The sequence below is a fragment of the Scylla paramamosain genome, chromosome 1 (assembly GCF_035594125.1).
Source record: "Scylla paramamosain isolate STU-SP2022 chromosome 1, ASM3559412v1, whole genome shotgun sequence".
NCBI classification, from domain to species: domain Eukaryota; kingdom Metazoa; phylum Arthropoda; class Malacostraca; order Decapoda; family Portunidae; genus Scylla; species Scylla paramamosain.
The window spans coordinates 26,138,683-26,165,027 of NC_087151.1; the positions used below are offsets into that span (position 1 = coordinate 26,138,683).

Here is a 26,345-nt window from a genome sequence, read left to right on the forward strand (position 1 = left end):
GTTTCCTTCTCTCTCTCTCGGTTTTCGTTATAAATGCGTGCCTCTCTCTCTCTCTCTCTCTCTCTCTCTCTCTCTCTCTCTCTCTCTCTCTCTCTCTCTCTCTCTCTCTCTCTCTCTCTCTCTCTCATGTTCTGATTGAAATTCTTCTTCTTCTTCTTCTTTTGCTCCTTCCAGACAGTTGAAGTATTGGTACCAGCAGCAACTCTATTATTACTGCCACTAACGCCACTAGTAGTAGTAGTAGGAGGAGGAGGAGGAGGAGGAGGAGGAGGAGGAGGAGGAGGAGGACGAGGAGGAGGAGGAGGACAAAAGAAGAAGAAATGAGGAAGAGGAAGAGGAAGAGGAGGAGGACAAAAGAAGAAAATGATAAGGAGGGAAGGAGAAGAAGGAGGAGGAGAAATGATGGTGGTGGTGGTGGTGGTGGTGATGGTGATGGTGGTGGTGGTGGTGGTGGCAGCAGTAAATGTTGCTTAACACAATTGACCTAATAAGTGATTGGTGTTGTTAAAGTAATGAGGCACTTCGTTCAGAGACTCCTCGGTGTCTGTGATTGTGTTTGCCTTTTTGGCGGGATATTCCATGTGCATTGACAAAAGAGAGAGAGAGAGAGAGAGAGAGAGAGAGAGAGAGAGAGAGAGAGAGAGAGAGAGAGAGAGAGTAAGGGACAAAGGGCATTTAAGTGTATCCTCTGTTACTTTCAATCTTTATAATTTCTCTCTCTCTCTCTCTCTCTCTCTCTCTCTCTCTCTCTCTCTCTCTCTCTCTCTCTCTCTCTCTCTCTCTCTCTCTCTTTGGCTCTCTTTGTGGCACGGGATTAAGAAAGGGCAGGTATAACAGTCGTTCCCTCGTACTCAGATTCCCTAAGTGCTTTCCTCCCTCAATAACAAATCCACTTTTCACTTTGCTCAATCCCTATATCTCTTTATTTGTACACGTATTTATTAAACCCTTTCTCTTTTAGGCCATTTCTTGTTGTTTCTTCATAACCTGATAACGTTTTTCACGTTTTTTTTTTTTTTTTTTAGATTCGTTTCCTTTGAAGTAGTTTTGTAATATTAAAACGACAAAAATTTACGTCTCTTCGTTATGTGACCATGCAAATATTTTTTTTTCTTTTTCACAGTGCTCTCAATGTTAAAAATATCGACCTGAGTAGCAAAAGCATTAACTAATTTATTCATTAATTGATTTCGTATCTTCCCGTGGCAATTGTTATATTATCGTTAGTAGAAGAGATTGTTGCATTACTGTTCACACTATCACCCTTCTCCCAGCAGTTATGGTGACTGTAATGTAATGTTGTACATACTACCACTCTTCTTCCAGCCTTCTTGAGTACAGCGGGTCATGATACCTGTAACGTCATAGCGCTACTCACTCGCCACCATCCTTCTTCCAGCCTTCTTTAGTGAGTCATGGTACTATAGCTACGTGTAATGGCGTCCCAGCGGCCTTCACACATTGTGCCACTCTGTGTACCGTACGAAATGACCCCCTCCCCCTGGGCCTACGCTGCCTAACAGTATGTACACAAAGACTGAAAAAATAAATAAATAAATAAATAAAAAAAGGACACAAATGGGTGAAAAAGTATTCGTCACTTATATAATTTGTACTTTTAGATTAAATTTTCGTTCAAATTATTCGTTTTCTTGTTATATTTTTTTACGTAGTGTGACAAGTGAAACACGTTCATATTGTTTACTCATATATGGAGTTCTTAAAAGTCTCCCATACAGATAATTCACACTGCTGAGAGTTTATTCTTTAGCGTGGTGGTTTGCGGGGCGATGGACAGATGGGCTTGCAGTGAAGGTTACTCGCTGCTACCTGGTCAATATAGATTGTCCTTGGCCCGCCTGTCAACACTGCTTGTCCGGGGACGTCAGTTATTGTCGGCCTGTGTTTGTTTACGGCCAGCCAGCCAACGAGCCTCCCGTTAGCTGTAGTGGTGAGGCAGACTCGTTGTGGTCTGTTGTTACTTTGCCTTTGGTTTGCTGGTCTTCCTCTTCTTCTCCTCCTCTTCCTCCTCCTCCTCCTTCCTCCTCCTTCTCCTTCCTCTTCTTCCTCCTCCTCCTCCTCCTCCTCCTCCTCCTCCTTCTTCTTCTCCTCCTCCTCCTCCTCCTCCTCCTCCTCCTCCTCCTCCTCCTCCTCCTCCTCCTCCTCCTCTCTTCCTAGTATCCCGATGAGGGAGATGGAAGTTTGTTCGTCGTGGTAATGATACAATATTTCACCTGTATTATTGTTCACCTGTATTTATTGTTCTTTTTAACTTTTAGATAAGAAATTTCATTAATTTCACTGATGTTCAAGAGGCGTGACTGGATCTCAACTCTATGATGGAAGTTTTATCGTTTCTTTACAGCTCACGTTTATCTATCGTCACGCTTCCATCCTTGATCATCTTTTGTTTTTGCTGGCTCTCTTGACCCACTCTTATCTGTTCACTCATACCTCCTAACACCCAAACGTTATCCTACCTCCTAACTCTTCTTACGTCCCAGCTCATAATCTCTTTCCTCCCATTTGACTCTTGCCTCCCTACTCTCTAACAAATGTCAACTTCCTTACTGCCTGTATTTTGAAGCACTTCGTTCTCTCAAAAGTACTATTTTAGAAGACCAGAAAGAATAGTAGCAGGATTCTCATCAAACTATCTCTTGTGCCATAAAAACACCCGTGAAAACCGCAGTAACTTCCACTAATGCCTGTTAAAAGGAGCCGAGATACGACACTGAAACAGGTGAGAATGTGGTCCCTGATGTAGTGCATTTAGTCCTCTTGCTGGAGACACGATCCTATTGAACCGCCACCTCTCGATCCTTCAATATCCACTTTCCAAGACCTACTCAGCGACGCATCCATTTCCGGTCAGTCAGCCAGTCAGCCAGTCAGTCCTTTGCATTTAAACACTCCTTTATTCGCTCCACCAACGTTGTGCTTCCTCTCGCCATCCTCCTGTCTCTCCCTGACCCCCCTAACCTCCCTTTCAATTTCCTTTCACGTGTGGTGGGACAGTGGGTGGCGCGTTGACGATAACGAGTGCAGGGGTTTGGAATTTACTTTGGCGCCGAGTTCACTTTGAGCACCATTATCTCTCGTTACTGGGGATTACCTAAGTTTAAAGCCTAATTCATCGTGTTACTGGCGGGCCGAGTTTGAGAGTGAGGGAGGAAGGATGGATGGGTGGATGGAAGGCTGGAAGGACGGAAAGAGGGAGGGAGAGGGACATGGAAGAAAGGAAGAGAGCAAGGAAAGAAGGGAAGGAGGGATGGAAGGTGAAAGGCGTGTAGGAGAGAGAGGTGAAGGAAAGTGGTAAAGGAGGAGGAGCAGGAGGAGGAAGAGGACAGGAAGGAAAGAGTTGTGACAGAGGATCTATTATATTCTCCTACACACACACACACACACACACACACACATACTCGTACACACACACACATATCATCATCATCATCATCATCACCATCATCGTCATCGTTATCGTCAATCGATCACTGCATATTTCTTGATCTTGCTTTTCACTCGTCTTCGTTATCTTGATCGTCGTCGTCATATCGTCCTCCTCCCCCTTCCCCTCTCCTCCTTAATGCCCTCTAATGCAGCGGCAGTCTCGCTGCTGCTGAAGGGTCTCGGGTGGCTGAGGAACGCGACACACTAATGGGTTTGCTTACTGGGAAATCACTCGTCCTCCTCAACGTTTTAAAAAGACTGTTGATTTTATATCTCTCTTGGTCTTTCCCTTTGTTTGTAAGCGAGATAAAGTAAAGGACTGGTGGAAGATCGAAAGGAAGTCGTGAAGGATATTAATTTTACAACTATGGATTGTTTTACTGAATGGAAATCTCCCCTCGTCTTCCGGGACAGTTTCATCTTTCTCTGACAGGTGTATCTAAGTGGTTACAGACAAAGACGTGCTTGCTTTCGTCATTCCTTTCCGCGTGTCTCTTATTCATGGAAACACAAGGGTGTGGAAATTTGTTTCTTGAAAATGGTTTATTGTTTCCTAAAATTCTGGTGACAAGCACCACAGGCGCCACAAAACAATGTTCATAAGGGTCTCGTATAAGAAGCATTTGTGCCGAGCACGAACGACTGTTTACGGGAGACAAGACAAAGGCGGATCCTCGCGAGTCACTTACCGGTAACTCACTTTACGAATATCAGACAGCTGAATGTGACATGAAACTGACAGTGATCGGTAAAATTAATACGCGTGAATATAGGGACAGGAAGTCCCACGAGACAAGACACGTGCTTCAGGATGGTACCATTCAAATTATGTATCTAAAAATAAATAATATAATAATAATAATAATAATAATAATAATAATAATAATAATAATCATTATAATAATAATAATAATAATGGGGATAATTAATGATGTCGGTAACGCGGTAACGAGCCCACCCAAACATTACAGACCATACATGGCTCTTGCATCGCCCATCAGCAACACGTTTGAGAAAGGTAAGCCATCATCACCTATGTACATGGAAAAAAACAACCTCCTCAACGTGAACCAGGCGGAAGGAGAGAGAGAGAGAGAGAGAGAGAGAGAGAGAGAGAGAGAGAGAGAGAGAGAGAGAGAGAGAGAGAGAGAGAGAGGGTGTACACATGAAAGGAACAAGAAACTGCCAATAGTAGGATCAAAAATTTTAATTTTTTGCAAAAAATTTAACAAGGTTGTTTTCATTTCACATGAGACAAAAACTAGACTTTCTTGATTATATTCGTAAGGGTGCTTTATTTGAGGAGATACACACATGCATGAACAGGGGAGTAGGCACGCGCACATAGGCATGTAGACTAGTTGTAAGGACATAGAATCTGAGATGTGACACTATCGAGATCATAATCAAACAAGTACATGCACAGATCCACTCACACACACACACACACACACACACACAAATACACAACACACACACACACACACACACACACACACACACACACACACACACGCACACACTGACTAGTAAAAAGACACCAACACCTACAAGTGGATCTTTCCTACACACACACACACACACACACACACACACACACACACACACACACACACACACACACACACACACACACACACACACACAAAGTACAATCTGCAAAAATTACTGGTAACAGCGGTTTTTTTTTGGTGTTTTTTTTTCAATATATGAGTATTTGGCCTTAATTTTCATACTTCAGCATCATGATACATATTCTTATAAAATTTCTCTAACATCTTATGGTAAAAAATGTTTGTACCTGATGTTTCTTACTACATTAGATATCTGCAGCCTTCTCTATAGGCAAAAGGTGTATTTTATTGTACATATTCAGTTTAAGAATATATCAAAAGCACCCAAAACTGTTTTAGCAATTTTTTGTTCCTACATTAATAATCAAACGGTGACACATAGCACAAGTCTGCCTCCCCTTCATCCCCCGCACATACACAGGCCATCACAACCCTTATTTGAGATGAAACTTGTGGCCTTTAGATATTGTTATTACATGTATCTGTATATTACACAACCACTGAGTGGACCTGGAACACACACATGCACACACAAACACACACGGTGGGTGGAGGGGAGGCTAGGGGGTCCACAGGTAAGGTCGTTGAGTTGCAGTCGTTTAGCTTCATTTAGTCTTCTCCGTGGTCTTGCATCACCCAATAGCCAATCCCACAGATGTTGTTGTACTGGTGGCTAAGTTATCCTGTAATGGAGGGCAATGGTTATTTAATGTGCACCCAGATTAGAGATTTCCAGAATTTGGAGGTTATCTCTGAACTCTCTTAAGGAACAGAAAAGACTGACATATTGTGAACATCCTCCTACATGAAATCTTAGTGTCCTGCTTTCAGTGACTTGTTACTGCCACTTGCCACCATCACCCAGAAACTCCACCAAAAGAGAAAAAAGAGACATGCACTGTTTGCTATGAACCTTATGCAGGCAAGAAATACCACTTGATATTTTATATTAACATTTCTGCATCAGCTTTAATTACCTGACTTCCATATTGGATTGACATTGTTTAAAAAATCATGTACTCCCTACTACATATATGGTACCAGATTTTACAATACTTTTATTCCCCACGACTGGTAAAGCTACATGGATATCTGCTACTATTTTGGAAAAATGTTGAAGTTGCACATCACACAAATACTTCTTATATAGTCTTCAATCACTTGTAGTTCCCCTGTGGTAAAGGAAAGAGGCTAGTCACAAACATTGTTGGTCAGGATGGGAAACTACTGCCACCATAATATTTCCTCTGTATCATAGAATATGAAAGGAATTCACTTCTCTGTATTTCTATTCTCACAATGGGACTATATATGACATCTTGACAAGGCTACAGCTTGTAAGTTGGATCTCAGTTTGGTTTAAAGACATAGATCCCTTTCAAAGATGCAACAAAACTCTGCTGCTGAACTGACACTTTTTTGCTGTGAAAATAAAATAAAAATGACATGCAAAATTATTATTCAGTCATCATGGCGACTGAAGAAAACATGAGGTCCAAATTAATGCATAGTAGCATTATTTATAGGATTCACCCAGTTTTATCTTACTTTATAATTATTATTTTCTGTTTTTTTACTTTCCGGCACAAAATTTTGTTTTAAAACCCTAACATAAGTAGATCCTCCAATAAGTTTTGTGATTGCCATAAACTGCGTACCTTCTATCAAGTTTACTTTGTTTACTCTACCTCAAAGAGTAAGAAAATGTCCTGTTTTGATTACTCTCTGGTGGGTGTCTTTGTGCTTATATTCTTACTTGTACATCTTTATGATGGTGAATAATAAGAATGAACAGCAAATCAAAGTGGGGGAAGCAAATAAGCAGGGATAGGAAAAGTGCAGTAAAGCTAAATGCCTAGTGGTGGCTTTGGATTTTGAAACTTTCATAAAGTTTCATGATATGAATCAAATGAAACTTATGAAAAGTTTCATGCATAAATATATTCATAAATATCTACTATTCTGAAGCTGTATCACAAATATATCAAGTTCACCAGCAATTTTGTTTATACTTCCAGTCTGGATATCCCAAACTTCAATAGTAACTCTAATGGATGTCTGCACTAAGCAGAGGCTAAGCAGCTCTGCAATTTGGAGCTCGACTCTTGGTCAAATTATAAATTTGATCTTGACAAATGCCAGTTTCTCAGTGGAAGAGCTTTCTCATAGCACTAACTAATGCCTCCCTAATACCTTGTTACGGTGTTGTAACAAAATGTCCAATTTTTTTCAATTGTCTTCATTAATCCCAGACATTACACTACTACTGGTAACACCTGCACAAAAGGTGACTGCCTAAACAAAGTGTCAAGTTTGATGACAATGGATTTTCAGTTATACACAAATAAAATGCAACACCACTAGGCTCAAAGGTCAACAGTGCTGTATTGGCTGCTGAGCTGATGTAATTCAGTGAGTGGCTGCTTAAGTATCTAATCATTAAATATAACTGTAATGTACTATGCTTCATTACATATAAAAAATATTTCATGTATGTATTCATACATACATAAGCAAAATATTGACCATCTCCTCACTACCACTCAGTGCAAAAGATCCTTGTCTTTTCAGTATCAAACAGTCACTAGATGTAATAATTTGAAAACACTCAAAGCAAAAAAACTTATTATAATTGGGGCACGTGCTATGGGCTGGAAAAACTGTTAGATTCACCAACTGACAAAACTTTATACATAAAACAGGGTCTGATAGAAAAAATCTCTACATCATTTGTGTGGTATCAAACCAACTAATAAAATATTAGGAACATTTTTAGCCACCATCATCAAGCAGAAAACAAGAAGTATAGAACCATCTGCCCTGTGTGCGGAGTCTATATGCATGGCCAAAGGTGAGAGGGTCACAATCCTGCACAGCCTCACTTCCCGCCTAGTCACCCAGCTAGTGAGATGTGCCCTGTACCTACTCCCCGAACCAGCCTGCAGAGGCAGCATGGTACAGTGGTAAGCCTGAAGCCCTGGTTGACAAAGCTGTCCCTCACCAAAGCAGTCTGAAGAAGTGAGTACACCAGGGGGAACATCCTGGGCTGAATAATTTGGTGGTAAATTCAACCCCATATTCATATCCAGCCACCTGGCAACCATGTGTTTGTTGCTCTCTGTGTATCCAGCTGCCTGGTGACCAAGTGGCTCATCACTCCTTGTAAAGTGTTCACCTGGGATAATGCAGTGTGTGGTAGCAGTTTACTAACTCAATGCTCTTGAAATGTAGCATGATGCCATGCTCTCATAACGTAATTCTGTCCTCTCTCATTCACTGCCCACATGGGCACATTGTGGTGCCTGTAGGGGACAGGCAATTCCTGTGTGCCATTCACATGTCACAGGCAATAGCCATAGCTAGTCAGGCCATCATCATTGTATATACTGTGTGTAAATATACCTAATTAAAAGATAACTGTGCTTTCCTTTGAGTGTTTTATCCTTATCTACCTGGAGACTGAGCCAGGAAGTGCATGTAATCAGTGATAAGTGTTATCATCCATGACATAACTGCTCTGTAGAGTGTCTCAGATCTCATGGACACTGTCAGCATGAACACTCAAGTTTAATGTTTTGTAGCATATAGGTACAGTACATCAAGATGTATCATGAGAGGCAGTTTTTAGAATGTGCATCTCCAAAGAACTGTGGGAGGGTTGACTGACCCCTACATTAAAACAGCTGGCAATCATTGGCAACTCAGCCCATAGCAAACACCCCAATTAAGAGCCATCTCCTAAAGGTCTACATTAAAATCAGATAGTCAAGTAATCATTACAGATCAGATATCTTAGTGTTTGTGCACAGGTTACAGTATTCTAAAAAAATATAGTAAGTAAGCAAAATTATGACAACAAACCCACATGCAATTCAAAGGTTCAGTGTGTATTAGCAACCACATGTTCTTGGAATACTTCTTTCTTGTGCTTGAATGGTCATTAAAGTACTTCAAAGACCAATATAATTAGTTGATCATGACTGTTTAGCAAACACATTTTCTGAAGCTGCTGAGCATTACTGGTGTAAAATTAATGACCCTGAGACTTAACATTAACAAATACAACTAGCAGATATGTATATTACCTAACTTTAAATTTACTCACAGCTTACAATTTCATGTCATGCTTTGCCAAGTGAACAAGTGCAAAACAGAATTCACACTATAAAATATATTGAGAAAATGTGGAAAAAATACAGTAAGAATTTTAATAGAAATTAACAAATATGAATAATCCACAAGATCAATATATTTAATGAAGCAGTCTAATACACCTCATAATAAAATCTATACTCACTCAAAGATTGAAATTCAATAATTTGTTCTTTCTATGTCAAAATTAGTTTTTCATCATAGTATTCCACTGTGACACAAAACCTTTGAGATGCATTGGTTAGAGCTAAAAAAAAATATGTATGTATATATATATATATATATATATATATATATATATATATATATATATATATATATATATATATATATATATATATATGAAAATAAATATTAGCCATACTTTTAAAGGTAATTGTTAATGTTTATGAAATTAAGAAAAAATTTTTTTTTTTAGTTATAAGAATACTTTGGAGTCACAATGTTAATATTTTCACAATTAATTACAGCTTTTTAATAGACCTGTAAGAACATAATCCAACAAGTCTTCATGAAATAAATACCAGAACACTAGATCCTCTCTGTAACAGTGCTGAACAGTACTGGTACAAACATGACCATATTTTACTAAAGCAGACTGTATAACACTACAGGTCATAATAATGGCAGTATGAACAAAAAATGCAAGAAACTTGAAAATTCTATGATCATGATGCAGAGGGGTGTAATTATTATAATTTAGCTACTTGAACATACTACTCAAAACTGTCTGACATTCATTAAGTATGATCAAACTCAAGTCTGGAGTAATGCCACATTTAATAAATCTTAATAGAGGGAATGCTATAGCAACAAACTTTACAGAGTGGGAATATTCTCTTAATTTAGTTAATATCATGTCAGCAGAAAATTAAACAAAAAAATATTACTAAGAGGATCTATCATTTTCAGTGTAACTTTGGAAGTGACAAATAAATTAAATGTACTGAAGAGAATATAGTTTTGTAGTGCAATGTTGTGTGAGAATGGTTAGGTTTTAAGTCATCATTACGCCCACTGGTTAAGATCCACAATTATGTTGGAATTGTAAGCGCTTACTGGGTCTCCTGCACACCTGTTACTAGTGTCTTCTCACTGCTGCCATCTTCCCTCCAAGACTGAAAATAAATGGCCCAATATATGTAGTGTGAGAAGAGCAGCCACTCATGTGGTGGTGGACTGTAGTTCAAAGACATGCATCTAAGTGTTTGCACATACTGCACACACAAACACAAACAAGCAAAAATAAAAAACCACAAGTTGCAATTCTGCTGCTCAGTTATCAATCACTGCAGATTCTGTAATATTCATAATCATTAATTTCTCTCAAAAATAAATAAATAAATAAATAAATAAATAAATAAATAAATAAATAAATAAAATTAAAAAATATTAAAAAAATAAATAAATAAATAAATAAAAGCAAGAATTACAGAATTTCTATGATACACTGAATGATTTCTTACAAGATCTGCTGTTGACATATAACTGGTTTGTGGCTCAAGCAAGATTTTCTAAGCCCATATAGCACCAGTATTGCAACAACCAAGATTATACACAGTACCCAACTAGCAATCAACATAAGTTAGAGAGGAAAACTAAATGAAAACAATAAAACAGCACTGCAACATTAGGAGAAACTGAACAATTCTGCTTGGCTAGTAACTTAACAAAAGCAAAGTTTGTGAAGAGGAGAAGCCATGTAAGTGTAAGGCAGTGTTGCCAAAGTCCCACAAGGCCTTACCACCCCATCAGGTCCATGAGAGCTTATTTATCCACAAGCAATAAATATATGTCCACAGCTGCAGTGATCAGCTACTACAAATCACCAAAATTATTTCAAATTTGGTGTCTACAATAATCAAAGCTTTTCATAAAAAAATATGCTCTACACTATAAATGAACAATGCAGCTACAAGTGCAAGTAACTGTTAAAGGCAACAAATAGATGGTCAGTGCCACAGATTCTATGAGAAAAATTCACTGGCAATATACATATATGAATACTATAACAGCATATAATTATAATATACTGGGAATCCACTCTCAACCAGCACAAGAAAAAAATATAAAAAATAAATAAAAAATAAAAATAATGAAATAGAATTAAAAAGCTATACTAATAGGATCTAGAAACAAAAAAATTAAAACTAGCGGCACTACATAATTCTTAACTTGGTATGTTGTCTTCTTAAGCTAACAGTTCTGGATTTCATATTCATACACTCTGGTTCTCCACACACATGCCCAATGTGTATCACTGTGCCATCAGAGGGATACACCCTAAGCCAGTGTGTGGGTTTGCAGATATGTACTTAAAACTAACAATAAATATGAATACAGAACTTTCAACAGAGAGAGAGAGAGAGAGAGAGAGAGAGAGAGAGAGAGAGAGAGAGAGAGAGAGAGAGAGAGAGAGAGAGAGAGAGAGAGAGAGAGAGAGAGAGAGAGAGAGAGAGAGAGAGAGAGAGAGAGAGAGAGAGAGAGAGAGAGAGAGAGAGAGAGAGAGAGAGAGAGAGAGAGAGAGAGAGAGAGAGAGAGAGAGAGAGAGAGTGTTACTGGACATAAAGTGTCTATGCCTCACATCCTTATTCCTCGGTAATCGTAAGTGAAATGTTCAATATTTTTCTACTTGCACGAAGACACGTGTAATATATGTAAGTATCAGTACTCAATGCTATAGGAAGCACCAAAGCCAACCCTCACTTGTTAATAGAGTGTGGGGTTAACCCACTTGTCGCCTGCAGGCATCACTTACGGCCAAGTCATGCTCAGACAAAGACGGGCAGGAAGGTGACCAAGGTGAATACTTTAATTTTGTAGTAAAAAACTGATTGTCATAGTGCCAAATTGATTGCATGTATTGTTAATGAATACTGTAATATGATGAAAGTGTTTAATATCAGTGTACAATGTTATTTTATAAGAAATTGAGACCAAGAACTTGTTTGCAGTTCTTATGGTCCTGCCTACCTCATCAATAAATGTCAGGGGGAGAGAACTGCCTTTCTTCAACCCTATGATGATGGGTGTGATCAGTAAAACAGATCACCTGAGAGCTAATGAAGACCTGCCAGTGCAGCTACAAACATCGGCTTTGGTGCTTCATATAGTATTGAGTACTGATACTTACACATATTACATGTGTCTTCATGCAAGTAGAAAACTATTGAGCATTTCACTTATGATTACCAAGGAATAATGATGTGAGGCACATACACTTTACATATAGTAACAGTGAGAGAGAGAGAGAGAGAGAGAGAGAGAGAGAGAGAGAGAGAGAGAGAGAGAGAGAGAGAGAGAGAGAGAGAGAGAGAGAGAGAGAGAGAGAGAGAGAGAGAGAGAGAGAGAGAGAGAGAGAGAGAGAGAGAGAGAGAGAGAGAGAGAGAGAAAGCAAAGCCACACACAGGGAAAGACAGTGACATATAGACAGACACAAAAGCACAGAGACAAAAAAAAAAAAAAAAAAATAGGGAAAGAAGATAAATGTAGTAGGTGGGGAAGCCAATTGTCCCACACGGCTAAGAGCACTGATACTCACAACAGACAGGTCAGGGTCAGTTAGTGGACTCATGCTACTTAAGCCACACAACCCTGTCTCCTTCAGTCCCGCTTGTTTTTCCCATTACCATTTTTGACAGCATCAGACCCCTTCTCTGCTGCAGCACCCTTTTTGCCAGCCAGGGTCTGAGCCAGACTGTCCCAGATGCCTCCCATGAAAATAGCACAGAAGAGGTTCTCGAAAGGTATGAAGGGATCGTGGATCCCGAGGAGCAGAGAAGAGAGCTGAAAGTAAACATTAAAAATAAGTGTTGTGATGGTAACTCAATCATAATCTTGGAACACAAGACTGTGTAAGAAAGACTTTGCAAGAGTTTATCAGAACGTCATCATTGTTTGCAACAACTGTTATAAGATTCATTACACACAAACTTGTCCAATCTATTATGCAGACATCAACTAGATGACAGAGAAAAAGATTAATGGTCTTCCACAGTGAGCTCCCTGCAGAAATTTATCATTAATATCCTTTATTTCTTTTTTCCTTCTGCTTGAGCCTACATATGACTTTCCCTGATCCCATTTCATGAACTCTCATGATAATAAAGGGGAAAAATCAATTATTTTCTCAAGCTAAATGATGGATAAAAATTGGTGTACATAAGTCAATGATAGGAACTGGAAGATCTGTTTTAGTAAAATGTTACATCTACTAGACTGCAAATATGGACTATGCACCACTGAAGTATTACCTTAAAGTAGACAAAGAAGATGCAGATGCCAAAGTAAACAAGGGCATGGGGAGCAGAGATAAGGTCAGTCTTCTTGTCCAACACGAAGATGATGGCAGCAGCAATGGAAGCCTTGGTGGGGCTGGAAAAGAAGGGAAGTCATAGCAGGAACCACCTTACTAAAAAAAAATTCTACTTACCCATCCTTAGTTCATCCAGTATTTTGCACTGAAAGTAACAGATGAAGCAAAACCCATGTATAAATAGTCATCACGCAAAATTACTGGAACACCACAAGTACAGTGTTCTGGTGAACATCACTTGGTATGATGCAAGTGAAAAGTAGACTAGTAGAAAGAAACAATGATTCCAGTCTATTGGTCTCTAGTGGAAAAGAATGCCCAGCATACATTCACAGACTTAAATAAACCTGGCTCAGACGAATAGTATTATCACATTCCCTTCACAATACAATAGCTGTGTGAAAAATTATGAAATGAAGGAACTACAAATTACCTTATGGTTTCCTTCTCCAAAATGAGACATGAAATATTGCCAAGGCTACCTCCCTTTAAGGGGGCTCTCAGGCTTAGGCTTTTAACCTTTTGGCATTCAATAATATATTTTGGCAATGCTTTTATGTGGCAGATAGTGCACAAAACTGAATGAGTCTCTATGGGCTAAAACAGTCACATACTTTTCTGCTACCAAATATGCTGATCTGTATAATTTATTTATCATAATAAATGACATCATGAGACTTGAATGTGCATGAAAAGAGAATGTATTTCAGCCAGTGACTTGAAATACCTTCAAATCTTGAAACAAGCAATCCTCATTCATTTATACCTTCTCACAATTTGAAGTAATTATAATTTATGTAAAACAGGAAGACAAAAGCAACTATTACTTCCAATATTTCTTCACACCAAAATATAATAATTGACATACATGACAATGCCTTCCTGTGTTCTTCAGGTTCTCAGGTGGAATATTGATAACAAGATAAAATACTCACAAGGTGGGCTGCATGACCTCCACAGCCGTGGGAGTCCAGACACCGCGCATCAACCTTTCCATTATCTTCAGGAAGCCTGACCCATTGCCTATGGAGACAGAAAAAAAATGAAAAATGGTGTTGTTTCTGATAGATATTACAATACATAAAGATAATAAAGTTCGAAAATTTTTATTTCAAAATAGAACTTTAAACAGACTGGCTCAAAAAGACAGTACATAAAGGGGTGTGTAGGATAGAATAGTAGACAAACAATGTAACAGAACAATTGCAACAAGTGAGAGAAATGAGAAGAACCAAGGAACTTATGATCTATGAGCACTCACCCTTGATTGTGCCAATGAGGATCATGCTGAGGTAGCCATTGGGGAAGACCTTGGCAGCATGTGTCACTCCATCATTGATCTTCTTCACCCTAAAACACACCATCACATCAACTTAGATCATTCTACAAATTAAAAGGTCCATCTACTCATGACAATGAAAAAACACTCTATAACAGGGTTCTTCAAAGTACGGGTTGCGACCCAGTACTGGGTCGCAAACTCATATTCAGTGGGTCGCCACATGATAATAATAATAATAATAATAATAATAATAAAAATAATAATAATCCAATTTTTTCATAAATGAGAGAGAGAGAGAGAGAGAGAGAGAGAGAGAGAGAGAGAGAGAGAGAGAGAGAGAGAGAGAGAGAGAGAGAGAGAGAGAGAGAGAGAGAGAGAGAGAGAGAGAGAGAGAGAGAGAGAGAGAGAGAGAGAGAGAGAGAGAGAGAGATTGTGGTGAGGGAAGGGACACGCGCGTTTGATTCCTGTCCAAGACAGGACTAATACGCGTTCAGAATCTTCACTCATCAGAGTCTCGAAATTTTCATCACTTACGTTTGTACCGCGGGAGCGTGAAGATAGACACAGAGAACTCCTCAGTGACACATACAGTTATACCGAACGCTTAAACAAAATGGATCGTTTTGTTATAAAACGCGTCTCTGTTCAGTCGTCAAGTACGTGTGCACCTGATTAAAACACACAGGCCAACGAGCCTGGCTCGATCATAAGAGAGGCCGCATCTACATCAGCTTCTGAGCCGCCTCCCAAGAAGAAAGTCAAGTCATGGACAAGGCAGTACAGTGACGAGTTTCTGAAGTATGGCTTCGTCGAGTGTGAACAGGAAAAAGGAGAACCAAGGCCTCAGTGTGTGATTTGCAGTGAAGTTCTCGCAAATGAGAGTTTGAAGCCATCAAAATTAAAGAGACATCTCGAAACCAAGCATCCTAGTCTGGCTACAAAACCAGTTGACTATTTCCAGAGAAGAAAAGAACAAATGAAGATGTCAGTGAAAGTTCTAAATACAGCAACCACTCTTAATGACAAAGCACAATTAGCATCATATTTAGTTTCATATCGCATTGCAAAAGAGAAAGTACCATACACATGTGGTGAGAAACTTATTCTCCCATCTTGCGTGGATATAGTGAGCACGATGCTCGATGGAGTCGGCAGACAAGATCAAATGTGTCCCAATCAGTGATACAACAGTGTCACGGCGGATAAGTGATATCGCAGAAAATTTGGAACTTCAGCTGGTGTCACACCTACAGACTGCTGGAGAATTTGCTATTCAGCTAGACGAAAGTACTGATATATCTAACTGTGCAGTGCTCCTGGTGTACGTCAGATACGTACATGAAGATGACTTTTTGGAAGATATGCTTTGCTGCTTAAGCTTACCTACTCATTCATCAGGATCTGAGATATACAGAGTGCTGAATAACTGCATAGTTGGAAAATACAAGCTGAACTGGGCCAATTGCAAAGGAATTAGAACCGATGGAGCAGCAAATATGACTGGGAAAAAGAGCAGTGTTGTGACAAAAATATCAGAAGCAGCCGGTAATGATGTAACTTGGAGACATTGTTTCATCCACCGTGAAGCGCTGGCTGCCAAAGGTATCCCAGACAATCTCAGAGGTGTTTTGAATGACGTTGTGAAAGTTATCAACACAATCAAAGGAAGTGCACTTAACAGTCGGTTGTTTGAACTTTTGTGCCTGGAGATGGGAGCTGATCATTCACACCTTTTGTACCATACGGAAGTTCGATGGCTCTCCCGCGGGAGAATTCTAACAAGGGTTTATGAGCTAAGAATGGAAATTCATATTTTTCTTCTCGAGAAAAAATCCAGTATGGCAAGCTTGTTTTGCAATGATGAGTGGATTCTAAAACTTTCATATTTATCAGACATTTTCTCAAAGTTAAATGAGCTTAATCTAAAACTGCAAGGGAAAGAAACTGATGTATTCCGACACTGTGAGGAAGTAGAAGCATTTAAGAAGTCAATAATGCTGTGGCAAGCAAGGCTTGCAGTTGATCAACCTCTTTACTATATGTTCCCAACACTTTTGCAGCATATTGAAGAACATAATAACACCAGTGAAGAAACCATGAAGAAATTGAAATGTGATATACAGCTGCACCTCCATTCTTTGTCAAGCAGTTTTGAACAGTATTTTCCTGAAGAAAACCTTAAGAATATAAGAGACAACCATTGGGTGAAGGACCCTTTTGCATTTGAAAAACCAGAAGCTGTTATAGGGCTAAACCTTACACCTGATGAAGAAAATGAACTTCTTCATCTGACAAGTGATACATCATTAAGAATCAGGATGCGGTCATCACCTGTCATCATTCTGGATAAGTGTTTCCAAGGAATTTCCACATCTAAGTAAGAAAAGTATTTTACTTTTGATCCCCTTTACAACTACATACTTGTGTGAAGCTGGGTTCTCAACCTTGACAAAACTAAAAAGCAAAGAAAGAAATCAACTCAATCCTACAGCCGACATGCGTGTGGCGTTATCCTCCTGCAAGCCAAGCCAGACTGGAATAAGATAACGAAAGACAAGCAGGCACACCAGTCACACTGAACACGTAAGTGCAGACTATTTTTCCTTGCTTTCTTGCAGCAGTGTACTCAACTTTACTCCGATTTCGTATTTTTTATAACTTTTTAGGTAAACTTAACATGTTTTCAATACAGCCAGTTTTATATAGATGTGTGTGTGTGTGTGTGTGTGTGTGTGTGTGTGTGTGTGTGTGTGTGTGTGTGTGTGTGTGTGTGTGTGTGTGTGTGTGTGTGTGTGTGTGTGTGTGTGTGTGTGTGTGTGTGTGTAATATAACTGATATCAAGTTTATGAAGAGAAAGGTACGATAGAATGGACATACTGGGTCGTGAAGGTAACACAGAAGATCAAACTGGGTCGTGATGAAAAAAGTTTGAAGAACCCTGCTCTATAACATACACCATGCACTTGCAGTCTTTTTTAATGTTCCTACTATTGTCTCTTACCCACTACTATGACAAAACTCTCCAAAAGTATCACTCTACCCTAATACACACACACACACACACACACACACACACACACACACACACACACACACACACTGCATAGTGTAGTGGTTAGCACACTCAGCTCACAACTAAGAAGGCCCAGGTTCGAATTCTGGGAGCAGCCAGGCAAATGGGTGAGCCTCTTTATGTGTAGCCCCTGTTCACCTAGCAACAAGTAGGTATGGGATGTAACCCATGGGTTTGTGACCTCGCTGTCCCAATGTGTGATGTGTAAGTGGTCTCAGTCCTACCCACTATGAGCTCTGAGCTCCTCTTTCTAGTCGTCTGTTGGGTGACCAGCAGACGACTGTAGGTGAATCACACACACACACACACACACACACACACACACACACACACACACACACACACACACACACACACACACACACACACACACACACACACACACACACACATCCTCCTAAAAATGCCATAATTTCTTCCTGTAACTGACCTCCTAATCCATAAATTCACAGACCATAAGAGTTTCCCTTTTAACAGCATCTCAAGATTAATGAAGGCTACATACAATTTTTCACCCCTTCCTTAAGTATTTGTCTACTATGATTCTGTTGTAGAAATAAGGCTACAAACTCTTCTTTTGTAAATGCCCCTTCCTAATCATTAACTTTCCCAACAGTTACTAGCACAAATCTCAGTCATGACTCTCCTATACTTTCCTCATACATCAAGCAAAATTATCCTTTTATAATCCTTGCACACATTCCTACCGCCACTATCTTTATGTAGACGACAAAAATTGCCTTCCTCCATTCGTCTACATTTATTTCTCCCTGTTTCCATGCATGGACACATATCAAAAACTTCCATTATACTACTGTGACTTTTCTATACTTTAACATTACCGCAGTTATTTCATCAATACATGCAGCTTTACTAAACTTTACTTTGGATATTGCTTTCTCAATCTCCTCTCTGTCAATTCCTCTATGCACAGCCACTCACTCTCCATCTACTTCCCTACCAGTAATTGGTTATTTTGTGAAATAATGACATAATAAGGAGAAATGTGTACCAGAACAACAAGAATTATAATTTTCCATGAATACATGAAATCTCTTCCCTTTCACAGGGATTTTAGCTTAAAGAAAGACCAAATAATGTGGAAAGTCAGACATGAATTACAAGAGAAAATGCAGACTTGGATGATGCAATACTTTGTTAAGAAAAATTCAAATAATCTTACTATGTTTTACAGCCCCACACTTCATGCCACACTCCATCAAAACATGTAAAATGAGTCTCTGGAGTTCTGAGATTATATTCTAATACTTGCACTTTGAATTACTTATTTTTCTTTGATTGCTGCCAGCATGCATTCAACGTGCTGAGGGTCTTACAGTGTCATTCACTCTCAAAAGATATTCTGCTGAGTTTAAAACTTCAGCACCAAAATTTTACTTAAGCTTCACTAGCAGAATCACCCACAAGATGTCCAACTTTTGAGGAAAATGTGATGCATATTCCCTGATCTAAATGAGTACCTCAGTCATTATAAATACAACACTAACACAGTATCTAAGCTCACTCAATGATATCTTGCTCCTGACTGAGTAACCCTCATGAGAGAGTGTCTTTTCACATATGTACAGTGAGGTCCCCCTCTGGTGGGCTGCCAAGTTTTATCAAGGCCACACAACCAGCCCTCATGATATTCAGAGGGACAAATACTCTTCAGACAAACTTCATACAATGATAAATACATGTGAAAAGATGAACTAATACTTAATAATTTCTCACCTGTAAACTTCCTTCATGGCAGCCAGAAGAACTTTGATAGGAAGGAACTTGGCAATCTTGTATCCAATGTCGAAAGGAGAGTAGAAGATGACATACCTGAAAGACACCCATTGGGTCAGGGTTCACAGATAACCCCACTTTAATTTTTTTTTAAATAATAATAATAATAAAATAAGGATGGTTAGAGGAAATGAGAAGACTCAAGAAAGATGAAGTAGCACATAAAATAAAATGGAATATATTGAAATCACAAGGGAAGAATCCACAAAAATCCATAAATAATAATATACAAAGAAGGAATTAAATTTGTCATGGCAACTGTAAAAAGGCACAGAGAAGAATAAAATTCTCTCTGCTCCTTCCTATCTACTATAAATCTGCAAATAGCAAAAAATAATGTAAAGAACAGAACACTGAAACAGAAGACTGCCAAGTACTCTATGAGAAAGGAAGTGTGAGTAAGCTAATGAATGACAACCTTCAGACAATGTTTTCAGAGGAGTATTAACTTGTGAAACCTGAAACTGAGATGTGAAAATATAAGTTCATATATCTCTCACTCATGTACTGAATTTGCAACTGATAGGATGTCTAGCACACTTTAACAGGGAATTTTAGGTATAAGTCTATAACTCTTAATAATCTTCTTCATCATACATATTCCTTTAAGTGGGGTTTACGTATGTATACATGAACAATTAATGCATGCACTTTTATAAAACTCAATATTTATACTTTCTTTTCAAATAACACCAGGCTACAAACAAACCAACCTCCAAGCACAGCAAATACACAAGATACTCAATAGAAAAGTAACTCAGAGAAGGGAACATTCTTAGTAGTGTCTCTTCTGCTACAGCAAAGTACAACTCACCAGACGGCAGTGGCCAGGAGCAGCTGTTGGTTATTCTTGAGGGCCCCCAAGACAGGCTCACCCAGGAGGAAGTTGGTGAGGAGGCCACCAGCAAAGATAGTAAGCATTGAGGAAAGCCAGTTTGCCAGAGGGTGTTTGCGAGAGAAGGGGAGGGAGCCTGTGAGAGTGAAGGCTTGTTAGAGATATCCCTCAAATAATAGCAATGGTAAGATATGTCTACACCTGATCCACATTTTCAGAGAGAGAGAGAGAGAGAGAGAGAGAGAGAGAGAGAGAGAGAGAGAGAGAGAGAGAGAGAGAGAGAGAGAGAGAGAGAGAGAGAGAGAGAGAGAGAGAGAGAGAGAGAGAGAGAGAGAGAGAGAGAGCAGACTGAAATCAAGACAAAAGCAGGAGAGATGGACAGACAGACATCTATACAAAGATAGTGTTGTAATAAGAATGAATTTGATATCATAAGTTTCATGCAATTTACAACATAAATTTTAATTGTGTGAATACAAGCAATAAATTTGCATGTTAATATTCCCGGATTATATTTTGTCAGAAATTAATATTCAATTTAATATGAACCATAACCTCTTAGCTGAAGACTTAGTGGCATTACCTGAATCTTTGTATTTTCTTATTTTGCAAAAGAACAGCAATTAGACACCAACATACAGATTGCAAGAAACTGAGACTATTGTTCATTATCTGGATTTTCTTAAAAGCATTAAAAGTGGTGATCATAACACTTTAAAAGCAGTGTTCATGTGGTGAGATGAGTTCAGTTATGTACAGGAAAATACTGCCAAGAATCAAGGGTAAATGTGAGAGTGACTGGGGCCACACAGTCCATATTATAGAAGCATCTAATTGCTCTAAAATCTCTGCCATTTATCTGCTTACCACCAAAACTTTCATATATGAATTGTTTCATATACACTCATATACTACCTATACCTAATATCTATTTATATATAGCTGTAAATAGTTGTTACTTCATTTCATTAAAATCCACAAACATTAAATTAATTTTAAAGCAACTGATAAATTTTCATGCAGGATATTTGTTTGGTGTGATAGCTATATGTGCATTCTGATATACCTGTAAGTGTTTACATGTAATAAGAAACTTGTATATTTCAAATATTCCAAGATAGCATGAGAACGTAATCTGAACCATGGTTGCACATTTACTGGGCAAGGCAAGTAAATGAGCAACTGGCACCCTTATGGAGCCTGTGTGACGAGGTAAATTTAGACAGTGGGCAGGAGGGAGCAACCACACAGGTCTGGTGGGAGCCAACAACCTGCCTGCCTCTGCTCTCTCTGCCATACTGTCTTTCTCCCCTCCCTCACTTTCCACGCCCATCACAGTCTCTCTGTGCCAAAAATCATCTCTAATTTGTCATGTCCCAGATATCAATAGTAAAGGTTATACTCTGTGGTACACAGGATAGATGTGGTGCTTTCTGCAATGCCTATAGAAATATAGTACAAGAAATGCCAACTATGTGTGTAGGAGGGACTGCTCTACTCTAACACAATAAATCTAATCTTATCTTCTCTGATACCCATGCCTTGAAACACCCTCAAGGAAATGGGCATGACAGAAGTCTCCATTTTTCTCTAAAATAACAAAAGTGTTAAATATAACTCCTGGCCTAGTTCTCAGTTCTCTCTTGCTACATTGGTAATACTCTTTCTCATATAATTTCCTTTCCTCTTATCACACAGGTATGGATATATTCAAATAAAAAAATTGATAAGGATTTATACTTATCTTTACTTGACTAACCTCTTTCTTAGTAGTATAATATTCAAACTAATGCTTATGCATGCTTTGCAGCACACCTTACCTTGTGCACAAAGTACATGTTTGAGTGGATATGTGCCTTCAATGAAACATCAATACTGTGTAATTTCAACTTCCTTGAATGTGTTCTACCTACCAATTGCATGAGGTGTATGTAATTTTCCTAAGACAGCTAGCTATTTACTATCATTTGGTTGAATAATACAAAAAATAACATGAATATATATATACATATATATATATATATATATATATATATATATATATATATATATATATATATATATATATATATATATATATATATATGCACATACATACATACATAGGAGTGGACCATTAATAATACAACTGTTAAGACTGAAAGCTAGCCCATATTTTAACAATGGCCTATTCATTTTGCCCATCTTAAGGTCATACTTATTCATCCTCATTTTAAAGTGTACCTCCTCATCAATTTACCACCTAATGCGAAGTAAGAATTACTACCTCCACTTTACTCAGGATGGTGATGCTGATGGTGATGATGGTGATGATGATACAATATATGGTGGGATGCTTGCAATATGTACAGGTCATAATGCATATCCATGGAAAGGAATGCTCAAGTGCTCAAGGCTCTCATTCCACAATGCAACAGCTCAGTGTGTGTGTGTTGGAAGGAAAAAGCTCTCTGGTACACATATGTACACCCCAAATGCCCCTGGCACTCTTCCAGGAGCAGATGCACCACCACAACCCCCTCACTTACAAATAAATGCAACATACTCCTGTTATGTCACCTTCCACCCTACCAAGGATGCATGTGAAGTATACCCTTGACTACCTACCATGTCTGAGAGGGGGAGTATATGTGGAAAAATGAGGACACAGGATGTCCTTGTTTCTTAAATAAACAACTTGGCATTTTCTACCTACAACAGCAGCAACATACTGATCAAGGAAGCGCAATGGCCTTGATGATGTTGCTTAGGGTTGGTGGCTTTTATTCTTAAGTCCGATTGCTATCTACATATTCCAAGGGACCACTGTAGGATTGTAAGGATATTATAAGGCTGTATACTTAATTACAGATGAGAAGGGACTGGACAAGAGGCAAATGAAAGAAGCTATCTTTTAAGTGTTCCACCCAAACCAATTTTGAAAAAACATTAAAAGTAAGACACAAGCTTACTTATAATTTCAGTGATCATTACTAAGACCTCACTTGCAGGTCAATAAGTGAAAACTGCCATCTACACTCACACTGCCTGCCACAGAAATTTTCAAAACTTGCCAGGCATCAAGTACCAAGTGAACTGCAATGATATGACAACTGATGGATGAGTGGACTATTATTAGTATTAAGTAACATCACTATTCATACTAATCCTACTTGATTTTTAAATAATACATAGAAAAGTTAATCTGATAATGACTGGGAAGGCTAATCATCAAAGTGCATAAAAAATATTAGCATGATTAAACCTCTACCCACTTCTCAGCAATGTTCAACAGTCCTCTTTAATTTTCAATTCCTTAAAATAATTTCCCTTCCCCCTTCTCTCTCAGAAGCAGGACATTTCACCAATGCACCACTTCACTGACAGCGATAAACCATCTCATTTTCCTCACCAATCTATTCTTATTGAATTGTCCAGTAATGGCAACTTTATTTTAACAATTAACAGTTACTGAAAGGCAATAAACTGTCAACTCAAGTCAAGGCAACACTGAGGCAGTAAGAACATTGATAAAGCCTTGTATCCAGAGCAACGCTTGCAAAGGAAGCACTTCAACAACACTTGTTATCAGATGCTACAGTTACTTATCTGCCTTCAGTGTTTACCCCTGTTCGCTTGGCCGACTGAAGCCATTAGCACCACTGTCCATCACAGCCAAAGGACCTTGTATTTTAATGAGTGGATATTTCCTTCTCTGTGTTACCGCAAAATGCAGAGAGAGAGAGAGAGAGAGAGAGAGAGAGAGAGAGAGAGAGAGAGAGAGAGAGAGAGAGAGAGAGAGAGAGAGAGAGAGAGAGAGAGAGAGAGAGAGAGAGAGAGAGAGAGAGAGAGAGAGAGAGAGAGAGAGAGAGAGATGAAATATTGGGATAGTGAGCATGACATGAAAAGAAAGATGGTGTTGTGAGGATGGTATACTAACCCACAGTATGAAACATAATGAAACCACTGCCTGAGTCGCATAAAGGGTTGACCAGTAAATGGTAAATAGGGAAGGGAACAGCAAGGGCAGTTGGGGGCAGGGAGTGTGGCAGGCAGATGTTGTGGAGCACAGGTTCATCCTTATCTCACTAAACTGTCAATGAAGCAGTGTATCAATAAACTTCCTTGTGTCACTAAACTGTCAATGAAGCAGCGTATCAATAAACTATCTCATACTCTGTCTTGAGGTGTGTGTGTGTGTGCATATATTGGTGATGGTGCTATGAAGACTGGCAAACCATGAGGTCTGTGAGGTATATTTTTATTTTTTATCTATATGTACTTACAGATTTGAAAAACAGTAGGCGTCATTCAGGCCTTGTGTAATTCATATAAATTCTGCAACCTTCTTCACCTGCCACAGCTCACACCTAGAGCCCAATGAAACACACACACACACATACACATTCCAGCTGGATCACACTCAACCCTCAAAGCCTAATCTTCCTTAAACAACGTCTCTAAATAATAAACCGTTTATTATTATTATTATTATTATTATTATTATTATTATTATTATTATTATTATTATTATTCCAGCTGGATCACACTCAACCCTCAAAGTCTAATCTTCCTTAAACAACGTCTCCAAATTCACACAATCTATCACGGAATACTTTATATTAATATACTGCAACATGGGCATTACAGTCACAAATTAACAGCACTAACTTATTAATCACCGAGCCATACGTAGACTGTATACATGCATTACCTGAGCGACATAAAGAAAAGGCACCACAAAAATTGGTCTGTGATGCAATAGTACCACGGTGACATTACACATGAACATTACTTTCTCCTCGTCTGGAAGTAAACCTGAAAGGTCAAGGAAATGTCAACTTTGTTATAGGAGAGAGAGAGAGAGAGAGAGAGAGAGAGAGAGAGAGAGAGAGAGAGAGAGAGAGAGAGAGAGAGAGAGAGAGAGAGAGAGAGAGAGAGAGAGAGAATGTTAAGTTGCAGAGGTGTGAAATATCAGAGAATAATTTGAGAGAGAGAGAGAGAGAGAGAGAGAGAGAGAGAGAGAGAGAGAGAGAGAGAGAGAGAGAGAGAGAGAGACTTACCGGTGCCCAAGTCGTCTCTCACGTAGAGGCAGCACAGGGTACAGTGAGCTATGTCAAAATACGGATACATTTTCAGTTTTGTGACCTGGTTGGCCATCTCTAAAAATGCCTCGGGATCCATGGCGGTGGCTGGCTTGTCTGGCCGCTTGCTGCTCCTGTTGTTGCTGCTGCTGACTGGTGCACACTCGACTGCTAACCCTAGCCGGGCTCCCTCCTCTCTCTCACTGGCTCGCTTTCGGATTGAGTCCGATTGACGCTCTCAGCCTCTCACTCTCACCCCCACAGTTGCCAGATCCGATAGCACGCTTTTCCCTAGACAGAGGAATTTGGCTTTAAATTTTCCTATGTGCTACACATAGATTTGAATTACTTCATAGGTTATATCATACATAGACTTCCCTTTAATGTTTGTCTTTCATGGATGCGTCAAGTTCAGCATTTTCGGCACCCGTGAAGGATGTGGAGTCCCTCTCAAGGATTTTACATACATTCCTTGGTCTTGAGCCTCTCTTTTCCCCTCATTAACTCCTCTCCTCTAAACTGTCTTCTCTCTCTCTCTCTCTCTCTCTCTCTCTCTCTCTCTCTCTCTCTCTCTCTCTCTCTCTCTCTCTCTCTTCAACTCCTTACCTCAATGGACCCGATTTTTTTTTATTCATATTTTCGGCTTATGTCTCATCACCACAGTGTTACATCTCCTGTTATATTCTACCGCTATTTTCACGCCAATTGTTCTTCTGATATTGTTAACTGTACATGTCTTCTTTCCCATAATCTCACTGCACAACACTACTTTATCCCTATTCTGTCCACCTCCCTAATGCAAGA

The 26,345-nt window shown here is 39.0% G+C and overlaps 1 protein-coding gene across 7 annotated transcripts; it reads right to left on the reverse strand.

The window, feature by feature from the left end:
- Positions 1-4,641: 4,641 nt before the first annotated feature.
- On the reverse strand, positions 4,642-25,802 carry LOC135102176 (trimeric intracellular cation channel type 1B.1-like). Of its 7 annotated transcripts, XR_010269578.1 has the most exons (10): positions 25,521-25,802; positions 20,458-20,614; positions 19,584-19,679; positions 14,753-14,841; positions 14,427-14,514; positions 13,430-13,550; positions 12,806-12,962; positions 10,236-10,294; positions 5,057-5,707; positions 4,642-5,014 (listed from the first exon to the last, which is right to left on the reverse strand). XR_010269578.1 is itself a non-coding variant. In XM_064006990.1 (9 exons), exons 1-8 carry the CDS (start codon positions 25,639-25,641, stop codon positions 10,269-10,271), a joined length of 855 nt encoding a protein of 284 aa, XP_063863060.1. In that variant the 5' UTR covers positions 25,642-25,802; the 3' UTR covers positions 4,642-5,707; positions 10,236-10,268. The 7 variants fall into 7 exon arrangements, 2 of the variants coding, with proteins under 2 accessions (XP_063863060.1, XP_063863074.1); XR_010269581.1 differs by lacking the exon at positions 10,236-10,294; XR_010269572.1 differs by lacking the exon at positions 10,236-10,294 and having other exon boundaries at positions 12,718-12,962.
- Positions 25,803-26,345: the final 543 nt, after the last annotated feature.

Excerpts from the sequence above, each read along its gene's own strand:
- LOC135102176 (XM_064006990.1), bottom strand. The coding sequence starts at position 25,641 with ATGGATCCCGAGGCATTTTTAGAGATGGCCAACCAGGTCACAAAACTG. Across the intron at positions 14,842-19,583 it reads GCCATGAAGGAAGTTTACAG|GGTGAAGAAGATCAATGATG; the intron begins GTGAGAAATTAT and ends GGTGTGTTTTAG. Across the intron at positions 12,963-13,429 it reads TCTTCTTTGTCTACTTTAAG|CTCTCTTCTCTGCTCCTCGG; the intron begins GTAATACTTCAG and ends GTTTACTTTCAG.